We start from the raw sequence: 13425 nt of genomic DNA, 5'->3' as shown, positions 1-13425 counted from the left end.
ATTTAAATATATATCTTGCTATTTTCTTAGTAAACCATTTTATTTGGAAATAAGTTCAATGCAAATATAATTTTCTTTATTAAAAATATGTCAACATAAAATGAAATATTAATTACATAGGCCTACGAAATTTTAGGTTTAGTTAGTTACAAAAAGTAAAGTAGATGAATCTGATAGATTTTTTAAAGCTGAAAACGAATCTAGCTGTAGAATTTCTTCAGCATGTCAGGTTTTTGAGTAATTTATGGTTAAATAATCCAAAAATGACTATTTCAATCAATTTTATGAATTTATTATGAGAGAACATAATTTTTTGAAATATTCCTCCCAATGGCCTCGTATAGTATTAGTCTTCACCTTTCAAATCCACTTTCGATTGCTGCCGCATGATATTTTTTCGCTAAGATATACAAGTTATAAGACTGGTCATGTATAGTAGTTCAATAAACCATGTCCAAGTCAACCGTGTTATCTCTTTGTCTTAACGAATCAAAATTTGGATAAAAACAAGAAAATAAATACACATAAACAAGAAAATAAATTTTTGAACGTCGCCTGTCGTTTTTTGAAATTAAAAATGGCGGATCCAATATGGCAGACAGAATCACATTAAAAAGATATGAAATTTAGAAAAATTTATCAATGTAACAACTGTATTTCTACAGAACTTTTTTCGACAACCAAACCTGACAGATGTAAGGCTTTTCAAATTTCAAGATGGCGGATCTGTCATACTGTTACCTATACAGATTTTCTTTAACGTAAATTTTCTTATAACTTCATACTTGTATATCTCAGCGAAAAAAAATCGTGCAGTAGCAATCAGAAATGGATTTGAAAGATGAAGACTAGTGCTATACGATGCCATTGGCAGAAATATTTCAAAAAATTAAGTTCTCCAATAATAAATTCATGAAATTTGCTAAAATTGCCATTTTTGAACTATTTAATTATAAGTTACTCGAAAACCTGACATACTGGGGAAATTCTGCGGCCAGATTCGTTTTCAGCGTTAAAAAATCTATCAGATTTATTTACTCTGCTTTTTGTAACTGACCCTCGCAGGCCGTGTTATCAAACTTATTTTCGTTTCCGCGTTAGTAATTCTATTGATTTGTATTTTGTAAGGTATAATCCTATTCCTATAGAGTGTATATTACATATAAACATAAGCATAATTTTCACTTCCTAAATAATATTAATTTCGCTTGTGGTGATTCAATCATCGATAGCTCTTAACGTCATGATAAAATCGGATTCATAAGATCGTAAAAGTCCGTTGATGTTGGATTAGTTCGAAATGGAAAGTAAGTGGACAGTGAAAGAACGAATCATATGATAAACGAGGCGCGATTTCACTTGTATGCATGTACATATTGTACATGCATTGTGCACAATATATAAAACGAATATAGTGGACTTCATGTTAATTTGTGAAAAATTTTAAATAAATATATAATTACTAATTCGAAGAACTCTCGTTATTAACTACAAGAAAGTGGAAGGCAAAAATTAAGAGAGTTAATGAATGTGTAAGAGATACATCTTGTAGAGCGTGCATCAGTTAAAAAATGTATTTCCTCATTTCTACAAGCGATTAATAAACATCGAATTTATATAAACAAAATTAGATTATTCAGTAGAATAATTTTATATATATATTATTCTCTTGTATTTAATTTTTCTCTTACTTTCTAACATTATTGCATTGTGATATATTTTGCGAGAACTAAAATCTATTTGCTTTAATTAATTGAAGAATAATTTCCGTTAATTTCTATTCGAAGGAGAAATTATAAAATTTCCGATTTTAACGTTTCTTTTTTTAACACTTCTAAATTAGATAATTCGAAGATATCATGCCTGGGAAAGGCGCGATCGGTATATCCACTAAGTGATGCGTGAAGTTGTAAATAGGAAGTCCGTGAAAATTGCGTTTATAATAATGCGCGCGCGTAAAACCGCATATAAGATTTCAAGTAAAAACTTAAGTGAGAGTGAGATTTGAGGCAGGGTGGTGCACACAGGAACTGTTTCCCGTGCACCGCTCACACACGGTTCATTGATTATGTTTCTGTTTATAAGGCTGACCGTAAATCAGACTTTTATTAGTTATCGTACAGTCGTAGTCTCGGAAGAATTGAACGTCCATTGCATGTCTATAACGAGTAAAACATGGTTAGGCTTGGAACATATGTGAGTGTCAATCAATTTATGGATGTGAATTTGTTAAGTGAGATTCGTTTGGTTTGATCGCATGAAAATGGATATTTCAAAAAGTGATTTTCTTATTTATTTCCTTCTCCTCAAATGTAATCGTTGAAAGACAAAGTTTATGATTTACTTTTAATCCGACCGAAAATTAAACCGTGAATGTATTTCTATTAATCTTATATGCATGGGAAGATAGCAATCTCTTTTTGAATTCTCCAAAATCAAAATCTTTTGTGATGTATTTTTTTTATTTATTTCTTCCTTTTCAAATATAATCGTTGAAAGATAAGGTTTATGATCTACTTTTAATCCGACCGAGAATTATGAATGTATTTTTTATTAATGTTATATGCATGGGAAGATAACAATCTCTCTTTAAATTCTCCAAAATTAAAATCTTTTATGTATTTTAATAATTTTAGGCTTTACTTTCGCCAATATAAATAAAAAAAGGTTTATCTCTTTGAATTAAGTATTTCTTGTTTCATGCATATATAAATATCTATAGTTGAATTCGTATAGTTGAATATCATGTTTTTATAAAAACTCTTGTAAATTTTTTTATAATAACTCTCGTTTTTATGAAAATTCTTGTATATATATATATATATATAAATATGTATAAATATTTTAGAAAGATATGGATGCGGATAGCATTATTCTGATTTATCAAATTATTAATTTAATTCTAATTTAATTCAAAGACTAACTTTCTTGACTAATCTTACTTTACACAGGTAGAATAATTTTCGATGTGAGACAATTATGAATAGAGAATTATGATTTTTCAAACAATTGTATTAAATATTGGATATAATTTTTATTCATAATTTTTACCCGAGAAATGGAAATCATTATATTTTAATAACAGATTGACAAAAATTTTTAAATTTAAATTTTTTGCAACATTTTAAAATTTAAATTAGCAAGAAAAAATTAAAAATATGAATGAAATTAAAAATAATAAAATATAAATGAGATATTTTTTCTATGGAAAAGGAAGCTATTTCGAATAGTTTTGATCATGCGCGCGAGGATCAGTTTATTAACATCATACAGTTTCACCTAATATATAATTATAATTTTACATTTACTTCGATCACTACCGCTTCCTGATAAATGATAGTATACGATCGAATCATACTTTCTCCGGTCACATTACCGTGAAAGACAAGGTTTATAATCTATTTCTAATTCCCGATTGAGAATTAAACCGTGAATATATTTCTATTAATGTTAGATGTATGGGAAGATGACAATCTCTCTCCGAATTCTCCAAAGCAAAATCTTTTATGACATATTTACGTAATATTTTTTTCTGTTTAAGGTTCTACTTTCGCTGATTCTCGCAGTGACATTAGTATCAACGGCGCCGCATCCCGATCACGATGATCACGAACAGTAATTTTTCCTTTCTCTTGTTAAATTATTGCTTTTACATGTTTTTTTAGAGATAATATATAGTTCAAATTTTTTAATATATATATAAATATAATAAGAACTTAGAATATAATAAGAATTAATATTAGAATATAATAGAATATAATATTAGAATATAATAAGAATTTAGAAAAAGACAAAAATTGTTTTTAGCACTCACTTCATCATCCACGTGCCACATCATATCCACAAGCATTATCATAAGCATGAGAAGAAGATTTATATACCGGTAAAAGAATCGGAGCATCATGATCATCACGAGCATCACGATTACGAATGATCGATAAATCATTTTGTTTCATGATTAAAAAACTTATCACGGTAGGATTATTTAATCAAGATTATTGTTAACTGTTTGTTTATTGTTTTACACTGTTAATTTTGCAAAATAAATTATATGTTATATATATTTATTTAGGATCAATTCATATTTAACTAATAATTCTCTTGTGCTTTCTGCGAATGCATGTTTCTAAAGATAAGCGTATGTATGATTATTACTTTTCCCTCCCTTTCTCTAATGTTTCTAAAGAAGCGATATGATTTTAAGAAATTATTAGAATAAATATATCCATGATTTAATAAAAAAAATGATAATAATTAGATATCAATGATATTTTACGAGATACTTGAAACTTGAAATTTTTTAAAATGATTAATAAAAGCAAGGAATATAAATATATCAAGTACAGGATATCTTTTTTGTATCACACATTTATTAAAAAATAATGACAATGTAAAAATATGTACAAGTATCTTCGTTAGTATACACGCGTGTATACAGAGTATTTGGTTCTTATGCTAAATCTTAAAATGCTGTACAGGGGGCTCGAGTAATTTTGTACTGCTCGGTTTTGTTCTCATTTGTATTCGATGAGAAAACTCCTTATCTTAAATCCGTCTTGAGGAGAATGAATTTTCTATTCCTTTTATTTACTCGGATTCCACCTTACATAATAACCTGCAAATCAATCGTTTATGTGAATCGTTGAATCAATTTTTTAATATTTTATACCCTTATAATAAGATTGTAAAAATTCATTAAAAAATGATCGCTATATATATATACCTCTTTATCTTATTGTTTTACTTTTACTACATAAATTATCGCAATTTAATTCAAGTTGCGAATAAATAATACAAACCTAAGACGATTAAAGCCAAAGATAAAGCGTTGTGTCTAAAACCAACCCCCATGTAATTTTTCCTCATGTACGGGTACATGAACAGGTACGGGGACTTTTTCTACAACCGGGTAAGGTACGGGAACTTTCTCGACGTGATGCACAGGTACTGGAACAGGTATCTTCTCGACGTGATGTACCGGAATCGGAACGGGAACGGATACCTTTTCGACGTGATGTACCGGTACATGCACCTTCTTCACATGATGATGGTGAATCGTGTGCACTTTGTAAGGCACATGAATCACAACGTGTTCACTGAAGACAGTGCAATTATTGTTTACGTCATGTCATGTATATTCATTTTTATTAAATTACATTTATATATATTAACATTATATATCTCTCTATCAACATTCTTATCAAATTATACTTATTATATATATTATAATTTTTTTTAAAACAGTAGAATATTAGCAAAAAGTCAAGTTTGATATTTATATATATTACATTTATATATATTAACATTATATATCTCTCTATCAACATTCTTATCAAATTATACTTATTATATATATTATAATTTTTTTTAAAACGGTAGAATATTAGCAAAAAGTCAAGTTTGATATTTAATAATTAGATAAAAAGAAAACTTTGAAAAGAACTACACTTACTGATGATGGCCCCCCGGTAGCGGTGATGCCAAAGCCACGGCCATTATTCCGAACACGAGCAACTGTAATACGAGAGGGAATTGCGGTTTGTTTGTAATGTCGAAAGTGCATCGCGCCAAGAGGTCATTTAAATGCACGGCATTTTTCTTTTTTTTTATTTCACCATTCTTGTCGTCTCTTTTATACTATTGTGCACGGCGGCGATGAAAAGCACGGTGCTTCTAATTCAAACAGCGACACAAACATCATTTCTTTAGATTCAAGAGTTTCAATTCAATAGTTTAGATTTTTTTTTCATTTTCTTTCACTTTTGAGAATTTTTTAATATTGCAAAGTGTTCGTATGATCTTATTGATATAAAGAAAAATATTGTTTGAAAAAGATGCATTTAAAAGTATTGTGTGATTTTACAGAATATTTTTGGGAGCGACTGCTCATTCAATAATAGTCAATTCGTCTTTAAAATGTTCCTAACATAAGAAATGTGCTTTTAAAAAGTAGCTCTCATTTGCCTTACGTCAAGTATCATTTGAGTTAGCGCGTAATTTAATTTAAATAAATACGAGCTCACGATTTAAATATTATTAATTTTTGAGGAATCTCAAGAGAATTTCTCTGAAAAGCAACTTGTAATCACAGAATTTGCGCACAAAATTAACGCGATACACACTCAGCTTCGTACGAAAGACGCGTTAAAAGCACTGGCGGCCACAAAAAACCAACGAAGAACCTCCGAAAATCTAAATGTGACGAAACAATACCGTGTATATTATAAATAATCACTCACAGTGATTGTATGGAAGCGCATCTTGGACTCGGTCTGTCTCTTAATCTTGATCTTGATTACTTTGGAAAAAGATTCGCAGCGACGACTGGTGCGTTCTGTGCGTTGCAAACTGCGTTGCTTGTCGAACTGTGTTTGATACGATTCTGCGTTTTGTTCGTCGGGGATGTCCGCTTATAAAGAACAGACACGGCGATGGCCAAAACCACCCGGTGAAATTGTGGGACCCGGGGTGGGAGACACAGAGCTGGTGCGAGACGGATCGCAAGTTACGTAAAAGCAAGGAAACGCGCAAAGCTCGTGTTACGTTCGTTTCGAAGCTGCGTAACCCACCGAACGGTGCGTACGATGGGTGCCGCGTGTAAACCTCGCCTCAAATAATGCGTACGAGTCCTCGTGATCGGACATAACGCGATGTAATTCGGAGCAATCTCGTTCAAACCGGATATTCCGGGAGAAAATTGATCGAAAAAATATTTTCGTGAATTTCTTTACGAAACAATTGTGTGACTTTCGTCGTGATGTAACGTCGCTATCGAAATTATTTATCCAATCACTTGAATAGATATATCGCAGAATGATCTCTTTTTGAGATTGAAAGATTAATTTTTTTATTTCAAACGTGCACAGTTTTGTGGAAATTTAAATGAAGATATATTTCGCTTTGCTTTGATATGTTATAAATATAATCTTTTATAATATATTTCTAGCATTATATTATATTATATTTATTTTATATAATTATATTATTCATTTTATATAAAAAAATAATATACTATAATTTCATATTTTCATTATTTGTTATGATATAATAAAGATGCACGTGTACGTGAGAAAGAAATGCTTCCGCAAGAGTGAATAAATAAGTGAGAGTGCGCACAGAAACCTGGAAATATAAATGTGAGACTATAAATTATACTGGATTATACTGACATATCAAAAAAATTACAAGAAATCTACATTACATTATACGAAGCGAAGCGAATTAATCTGTGCAGAATATTTTCGTTAATGTACTTTTGGATTTGATCAATGTTTAATTAAACAAAAGTTTCATTTCGAATACGCGTTACATATATTTAAGTTTAAAAAAAAAAATATCTTTATTTATACATGTATGTGGGTGCATGAAAGTCTTTGAATCCGCATAGATAAATTATACTAATTTCATTCCGTAGCGCATACATACAACGCTACAAAATAACTCCCGGTTTCGGAGAGAAATTTGAGTTTCGACTGATTCTCATGCAAAAGGTCAGAGTTCTCTGCGAAATGCAAATTCATTATTTAAGCGTGATATGATGATACGGCGGACGCATATATAACGTAGTCACGCATGACGTAATGCGCAACTACCCTAAATACACACGTTCGTAATTTCGAGTAAAATTATTTCAGCCCCTAATTGATTGCTTGCAATCGTTAATGCGAATCAATGTTAGACCAGCGAAAATTTACATAAACACGAATGATAAATATCTCTAATTGTCTAATGCGTGCGTAAATGGTGCGTTATACGAGCGTAATTGCACATTGCGGAATTTATTTTCCCGTAAAAATAATTTCCTTCCGCGCGCGTAACAAATTTACATACAGGGTGGCCCATTTTAATCCATCCAGCCGAATATCTCGAAAACCAAGCCCGGGAGAGAAAAATGTTTCAGACAAAAGTTGTTTGGTTTCGAGGGGGCCATAAGATGGTACCATTGGTTTGATCTTGAAGAGTTATTTGAAGGTCACGTGAAGGTCACTTCAATTTTTTTAAACGGAACACCCTATATATTTTTGCACATTCTTGTAGTTTATCTCGAGAGCTTTCCAAAACACTATAATTAAGTACCTTTTCGTTAAGTACTTTTTGAGTTATGAGGCTTGAAATAATTTCTTAATTTTACATAAACCGTAAAATATCTTGTAAAATATTCATTTTTCGATTATCTTATCTTAATACTTTTACGTACAAAATAATGAGAGGAATCAATTGGTGTAATGAAAACTTTGCAATTAACAATTCCATATTTTTTCTTAAAAACAACTATGTGTTTTCTTTACACCAATTGATTCCTCTCATTATTTTGTACATAAAAGTATTAAGGTAAGATAATCGAAAAATGAATATTTTACAAGATATTTTACGGTTTATGTAAAATTAAGAAATTATTTCAAGCCTCATAACTCAAAAAGTACTTAACGAAAAGGTACTTAATTATAGTGTTTTGGAAAGCCCTCGAGATAAGCTACAAGAATGTGCAAAAATATATAGGGTGTTCCATTTAAAAAAATTGAAGTGACCTTCACGTGACCTTCAAATGACTCTTCAAGGTCAAACCAATGGTACCATCTTATGGCCCCCTCGAAACCAAACAACTTTTGTCTGAAACATTTTTCTCTCCCGGGCTTGGTTTTCGAGATATTCGACTGGATGTATTAAAATGGGCCACCCTGTATATATAAAATATTTTGCACCTCAATTAATACGTTTATATTTTCCAAATAGTTTTTAGAGATTATAATAAAAGATTAGAATAAAAGAAATATCGATTGGAAATCGGTATGGAGAAAATATAATTTCAGAGTTATAAATTATATTTCAAAGAAAGTAAATATTAAACGCGACTTGTTATGAGATCTTCGATTCGAGACGGATATCGGTTGCGTATAGATTGCTAACTGATCTTGCCAGGTTTTCCTGTTTTCAGGCCAATTATAAAGTTTCCTAAACGAACAAGTGTCTCAGTGTTAAGACCAAGGTAATGATCGAGACCGTGTCGTATATTGCATGCTCAGTTGCAATTATTTCTCCCCCTCCCCTCCCTCCTCTTCGTCTGATCGCGAATCGGTGGGACTACCGGCGTTACACAGGAAGTAGTGCAAGTTGCATACTTAAAATATCCATCATACAGGGAGAAAGTGTTTCGTAACTTTTACACACACATTACAACCTTGTATGGGGGCAGGTAGGCGAAAAAAAGTGAAAAAAAAGAGATTAAAATAAAAGGTGATCCAGGAGAGACCACATTTCCATCGACGAATTCGCCAATATCCGGTATTCCGATTACGTAAAATATCGTGCTTCCCATTGAATGACTTTTACCTCATCGTCATGTAAGCTCATTAAGGTGCAAGTTGTTTGTGCATCTTGATATTTATGGTTCAGTAATAAATTTAATACACTTTCGAAGAAAGTATTATGATTCAATAAGAACTTTTTATGATATAATATTATATAAGAATAAGGCAAGCATTGTAAGTATGATTTTAATTAATCAGTAATTATTTTTTTATATGAGTAAAATTGAGGCAACGTATTACATAATACTTTTATTTTAATTTAATTACTTGAATATTTTCTTTTTCTTTTCTTTAATTAACTCCAAAAGTATGTGTAAAAAAATAATATTAAATAGTAAATATATTTTTTTAATAAAAAGGTAGAAATCTTTAAGTGCTATTGTTTAATGTTAATAAAAATTTTTAATAAAGAAAGGAAAAAAAAATTAATCTTTAAATTATTTATTTAAATGTTAGCTCATGCGATCACAGACTTAAATGTAGTCTTTTACATCACGTATCTTGATAATTATCATCTATGATCGAAACCGTTAGCGCGTGAAAGTCAATTGGCGCGACGATTCTGATGGAAATGATGACCTGGTCAGTTCACGATTGGAGAAAATAGACGGCGTGATCGATGAAAGTCAAACGTTGGAGCAGGTCCAACGGGTCTCCGATCGGGACGATGGTATGCCGTAATCACAAAGAACGCTTAATTTTGCGAACCGGAAAGGCGATGCCGGATCAGTTGCTGCTGTTATATTATACCACGTTTTCTGGTATATGATTATATAAGAGTTCCGTTACGGAAGGGAAACGCTATCGCCGCTGTGAAACTGTTGCACAGATATGATTACGCTTCACTTTTTCATTCCCTTTTTACGTAACCGCTCGTAACGTGAAGGCGAAGCGCTATAATGCCAAATGATTATTTGATTATATATCTACGGTGTATGTTTTCTGTGCTTGTGTATTATGTACAATAGATAATAATTACTATAAGAATTTTCTATGTACATAAATAAAGTAATGTGCGCTTAAAATAGATCATTCGAGACAATCAATAATTTTTCTGGATGTCAACCTTATGAAAAATTCACTTATTAAATTTAAAAATATCTATAAAAATTTTATTTCCTTTTAATGTATCATATATATCGCTTTTTTTTTATTCTAAATTAAATTATAAAAATTTATTTCCTCTATATTTTAATTACAATATACAAGTTATTTATAGAAAAAAATTATAATATACATAAAAATATTTAAATTTTATTTTAATACAGAAAGAAACTTGAATATTGTACTTGAATATTGTATTATTATATTACATATAAGAAATATATAAATAAAAAAAATTTATTTTTTATTAGAAGTTATTTCAATGATAGTTTTATAATCCATTTCACTTTTTTAAAAAAATTTTATTTTTTTTTGTGTTCATGAGCATATTAAAATCTTATTAAATTTTCTTGCTTTATCATTATTTATAGGATTATTTAGTTTTGATATTCTTATGCGAATAAAATGTATATTTTTATTCGTGTGATTTCATATTTATACAGTCAACAAATATTACAATATAGATAATATTTGTGTATGTTAAATTTTACAAAAAGAAAGTCTTTCATACTTATTCATACTTATTCAGATATTACTCTCATTCACATATTAAAGACATTCACATCTCATGATTGCATAAAGACAAATGCTCAATGGTATGTATAGATCTGCATTTTTCAGCAATCAAATGCACATTATTGTAAGCAAGATTGCACAATGGATTGTTATATTTAAATACTTTGTTTAAAATATCAAAAATACTCTACGATTACTTCTTCTTCTTGAGTTTGGTAGTAACTTCAGACTGTGACTTTTGCCAGTCTAATGGTTTGCGACGGTACATAGGCCATGGAGGTACAGTAATTAATGCCGCCATAACAAAACCAGCACCCAAAATATAGATCGTCTGTGAGAATTGTTGAATAACGTAACCCCAGATTAAACCAACCACCTGTAAACAGGGCGATACAAGGTCTTTACACAAAATTACCAACATTTATGTTGCTTGTATTTTGAGAAAAATTGTATCTTACACCAAATAATGTTATTATAACTCGCGACAATTTCTCTGCTCTGGCTTGGCCGTCATAATCCTAAAACAAGTAATGGGCTACATAAACATATGAAATTTCATCAGGAATATTCGTATGAATAATTCAGCAGAAAAATTTACATGTAAAAATAAACGTAATGCTAACAAATTTATTTATTTACAATGCTAATTACTACAGAATCTATCAAAGTTCGTAATTATATTAACATACGGTTAATATGACTCGACAACCTAACCTTATACTTCTTGTAATGAATTAACATCATATTCAACTAATCATAGAGGGCACAATAATCGATTAATTATTTAATATAAACATTGCGTTATTTACCATATGCGTCGGAATGGATTTGAAGTACTGCATCCATGCGCTCATTGTAAATAAATATAAGAACGCGTAGGAAAGGAACTGATACACACACTCACACTTCCCTTCGATTTTCACGGACGTGTACAAGTCCAAGAAGCGTGTCGCGCACGCGTCAAGTGCGCAGACGCGAAAGTCGGCTTCAGGCGCACGTGCCAGCTGTCAGATGCGGCGCAAATTTTAAAGCCAACTTTAAATAAATCTCTACACTCGTTTAAATGCGTAATGCGCACTCTCTTATGTTTGTGCTAGTGTCGCGTACGCTCTAATGTGTTTAGAGATGTAATACATCGATATATCGTGCGTGCAGCTATGTTGCAAAATTACTCAACAACTTTTGACGGATATTTCTCGATATATTATTTTTGACACATTATGCGTTAGATTAGCCTAATATAAGAGTTATGAACCTTAAATCATGGATGTATTTATTCGTTTTTTTTTATTATTATCTATTTTTCTCTATGAAACTTCTAAACAGAATATTAATTATCTCTGTTAATCTCTTGACTTGTTTTTTGTGACATATACATATAACTGTTAAATAGGCGCGTGAATCGCGCCATTTTGAAAAAGTAGGTTTTTATAGAATTACACACAAGTATGTATAAGAAATAAATTTACTCAGTCATTGCATTCGCCGCTGCCGTCCCTACCTTAATGATGATGAATTCATTCGGATTTCACTCGCAAAATGTCAATTTCTAAAATTCCATACGCGAGTCGATTATTAAACATGCGGTATTAGAGTCGACATTCCCGATGACAAATGGACATTTGCAGGCGATATTTTGTCGCGGTAACTTGGAATCGTAACTTAAATATGATAAAAACGACTCTCACGATCGTAACATCATACCGTATAATTAATCAGTATAATTAATTACAACGACCAATTAATTTCGTTAATTTGACACTCACGATGATTGTGATTACATCTGCACTAGCATCCCGACACCATGATTAACCACTGTTACAAAATAATACTAAGCATGTGTACCAAGCATATGTATGTATTATGCAAATTAAATATGTCTATGACGCGAGTTATTCAAGCGTTAATTTCTATTAGCGAATTCTATTCGATGCACTAGTATGCATTAGCTAGTGAATTCGATTGGATCATAAATTTGTATAGATAGATCGCGTGCTCCCATTGAATGTAAGAAGATAATAAGAGATAAAGAATTAGAATTCCTCTAATCTGATTTTTTTTCATAATAGGCAAGATAATTTTGTTGATTCTCTATTATCCTTAATTATTCTTAGTGCTTCTAAGAAAAAACCGTCTAGATATTAATCTATGACCGACATTGCATGTTTAAAAGTATGTATAAAACCATTATAAAAAATTAAAAAATTATATATATGTACAATATATAAATACAAAATAATTTTTGTCATTAGCTATCAATAAACGCGATATTTATTTAGATAATTGATTTATTTTCGACATTATATGGAATACATAAATAACGCAAAGAGAATTTTCACAATACGAATGAGAATCGCAAAAATTCAAATTAATTGTTACGATAATCAAAATAATATTAATTACATAATATTAATTACAAAAGAAAGAGAAAGAAACAAAGAATATGTTCGTGTGTATATATATAATATAGAGAGAAAAATTCGAACTAGATAATACT

The 13425-nt window shown here is 30.4% G+C and overlaps 3 protein-coding genes across 3 annotated transcripts; 1 reads left to right on the top strand and 2 right to left on the bottom strand.

Moving 5' to 3' along the window:
* The first annotated feature begins 2062 nt into the window (after positions 1-2062).
* Positions 2063-4052, top strand: LOC145961040 (uncharacterized). Its single transcript, XM_083080861.1, has 3 exons — positions 2063-2196; positions 3542-3615; positions 3808-4052. The coding sequence occupies exons 1-3, from the start codon at positions 2176-2178 to the stop codon at positions 3932-3934; spliced, it is 222 nt and encodes a 73-aa protein (XP_082936987.1). The 5' UTR covers positions 2063-2175; the 3' UTR covers positions 3935-4052.
* A 307-nt stretch (positions 4053-4359) lies between these two features.
* LOC145960460 (uncharacterized) lies at positions 4360-6700 on the bottom strand. Its single transcript, XM_083079962.1, has 4 exons — positions 6240-6700; positions 5453-5514; positions 4800-5096; positions 4360-4615 (listed from the first exon to the last, which is right to left on the bottom strand). Exons 1-3 carry the CDS (start codon positions 6258-6260, stop codon positions 4835-4837), a joined length of 345 nt encoding a protein of 114 aa, XP_082936088.1. The 5' UTR covers positions 6261-6700; the 3' UTR covers positions 4360-4615; positions 4800-4834.
* Positions 6701-10468: 3768 nt separating this feature from the next.
* On the bottom strand, positions 10469-11894 carry Spase12 (Signal peptidase complex subunit Spase12). Its single transcript, XM_083080160.1, has 3 exons — positions 11738-11894; positions 11387-11446; positions 10469-11304 (listed from the first exon to the last, which is right to left on the bottom strand). The coding sequence occupies exons 1-3, from the start codon at positions 11780-11782 to the stop codon at positions 11122-11124; spliced, it is 288 nt and encodes a 95-aa protein (XP_082936286.1). The 5' UTR covers positions 11783-11894; the 3' UTR covers positions 10469-11121.
* Positions 11895-13425: the final 1531 nt, after the last annotated feature.

This window comes from Camponotus vicinus, unplaced genomic scaffold (genome assembly GCF_025532165.1).
Source record: "Camponotus vicinus isolate PSW18456_S1 unplaced genomic scaffold, iyCamVici1.0 SCAF_10, whole genome shotgun sequence".
In the NCBI taxonomy this organism is placed as follows: Eukaryota; Metazoa; Arthropoda; class Insecta; order Hymenoptera; family Formicidae; genus Camponotus; species Camponotus vicinus.
This window is presented reverse-complemented; position numbering and strand designations above follow the sequence as displayed.

Excerpts from the sequence above, each read along its gene's own strand:
- LOC145961040 (XM_083080861.1), top strand. The coding sequence starts at position 2,176 with ATGGTTAGGCTTGGAACATAT. Across the intron at positions 2,197-3,541 it reads TGGTTAGGCTTGGAACATAT|GTTCTACTTTCGCTGATTCT; the intron begins GTGAGTGTCAAT and ends TTTCTGTTTAAG. Across the intron at positions 3,616-3,807 it reads GATCACGATGATCACGAACA|CACTCACTTCATCATCCACG; the intron begins GTAATTTTTCCT and ends AATTGTTTTTAG.
- LOC145960460 (XM_083079962.1), bottom strand. The coding sequence starts at position 6,260 with ATGCGCTTCCATACAATCACT. Across the intron at positions 5,515-6,239 it reads TGCGCTTCCATACAATCACT|TTGCTCGTGTTCGGAATAAT; the intron begins GTGAGTGATTAT and ends CTCGTATTACAG. Across the intron at positions 5,097-5,452 it reads CTACCGGGGGGCCATCATCA|TGAACACGTTGTGATTCATG; the intron begins GTAAGTGTAGTT and ends CACTGTCTTCAG.
- Spase12 (XM_083080160.1), bottom strand. The coding sequence starts at position 11,782 with ATGAGCGCATGGATGCAGTACTTCAAATCCATTCCGACGCATATG. Across the intron at positions 11,447-11,737 it reads AATCCATTCCGACGCATATG|GATTATGACGGCCAAGCCAG; the intron begins GTAAATAACGCA and ends TACTTGTTTTAG. Across the intron at positions 11,305-11,386 it reads TTATAATAACATTATTTGGT|GTGGTTGGTTTAATCTGGGG; the intron begins GTAAGATACAAT and ends CCCTGTTTACAG.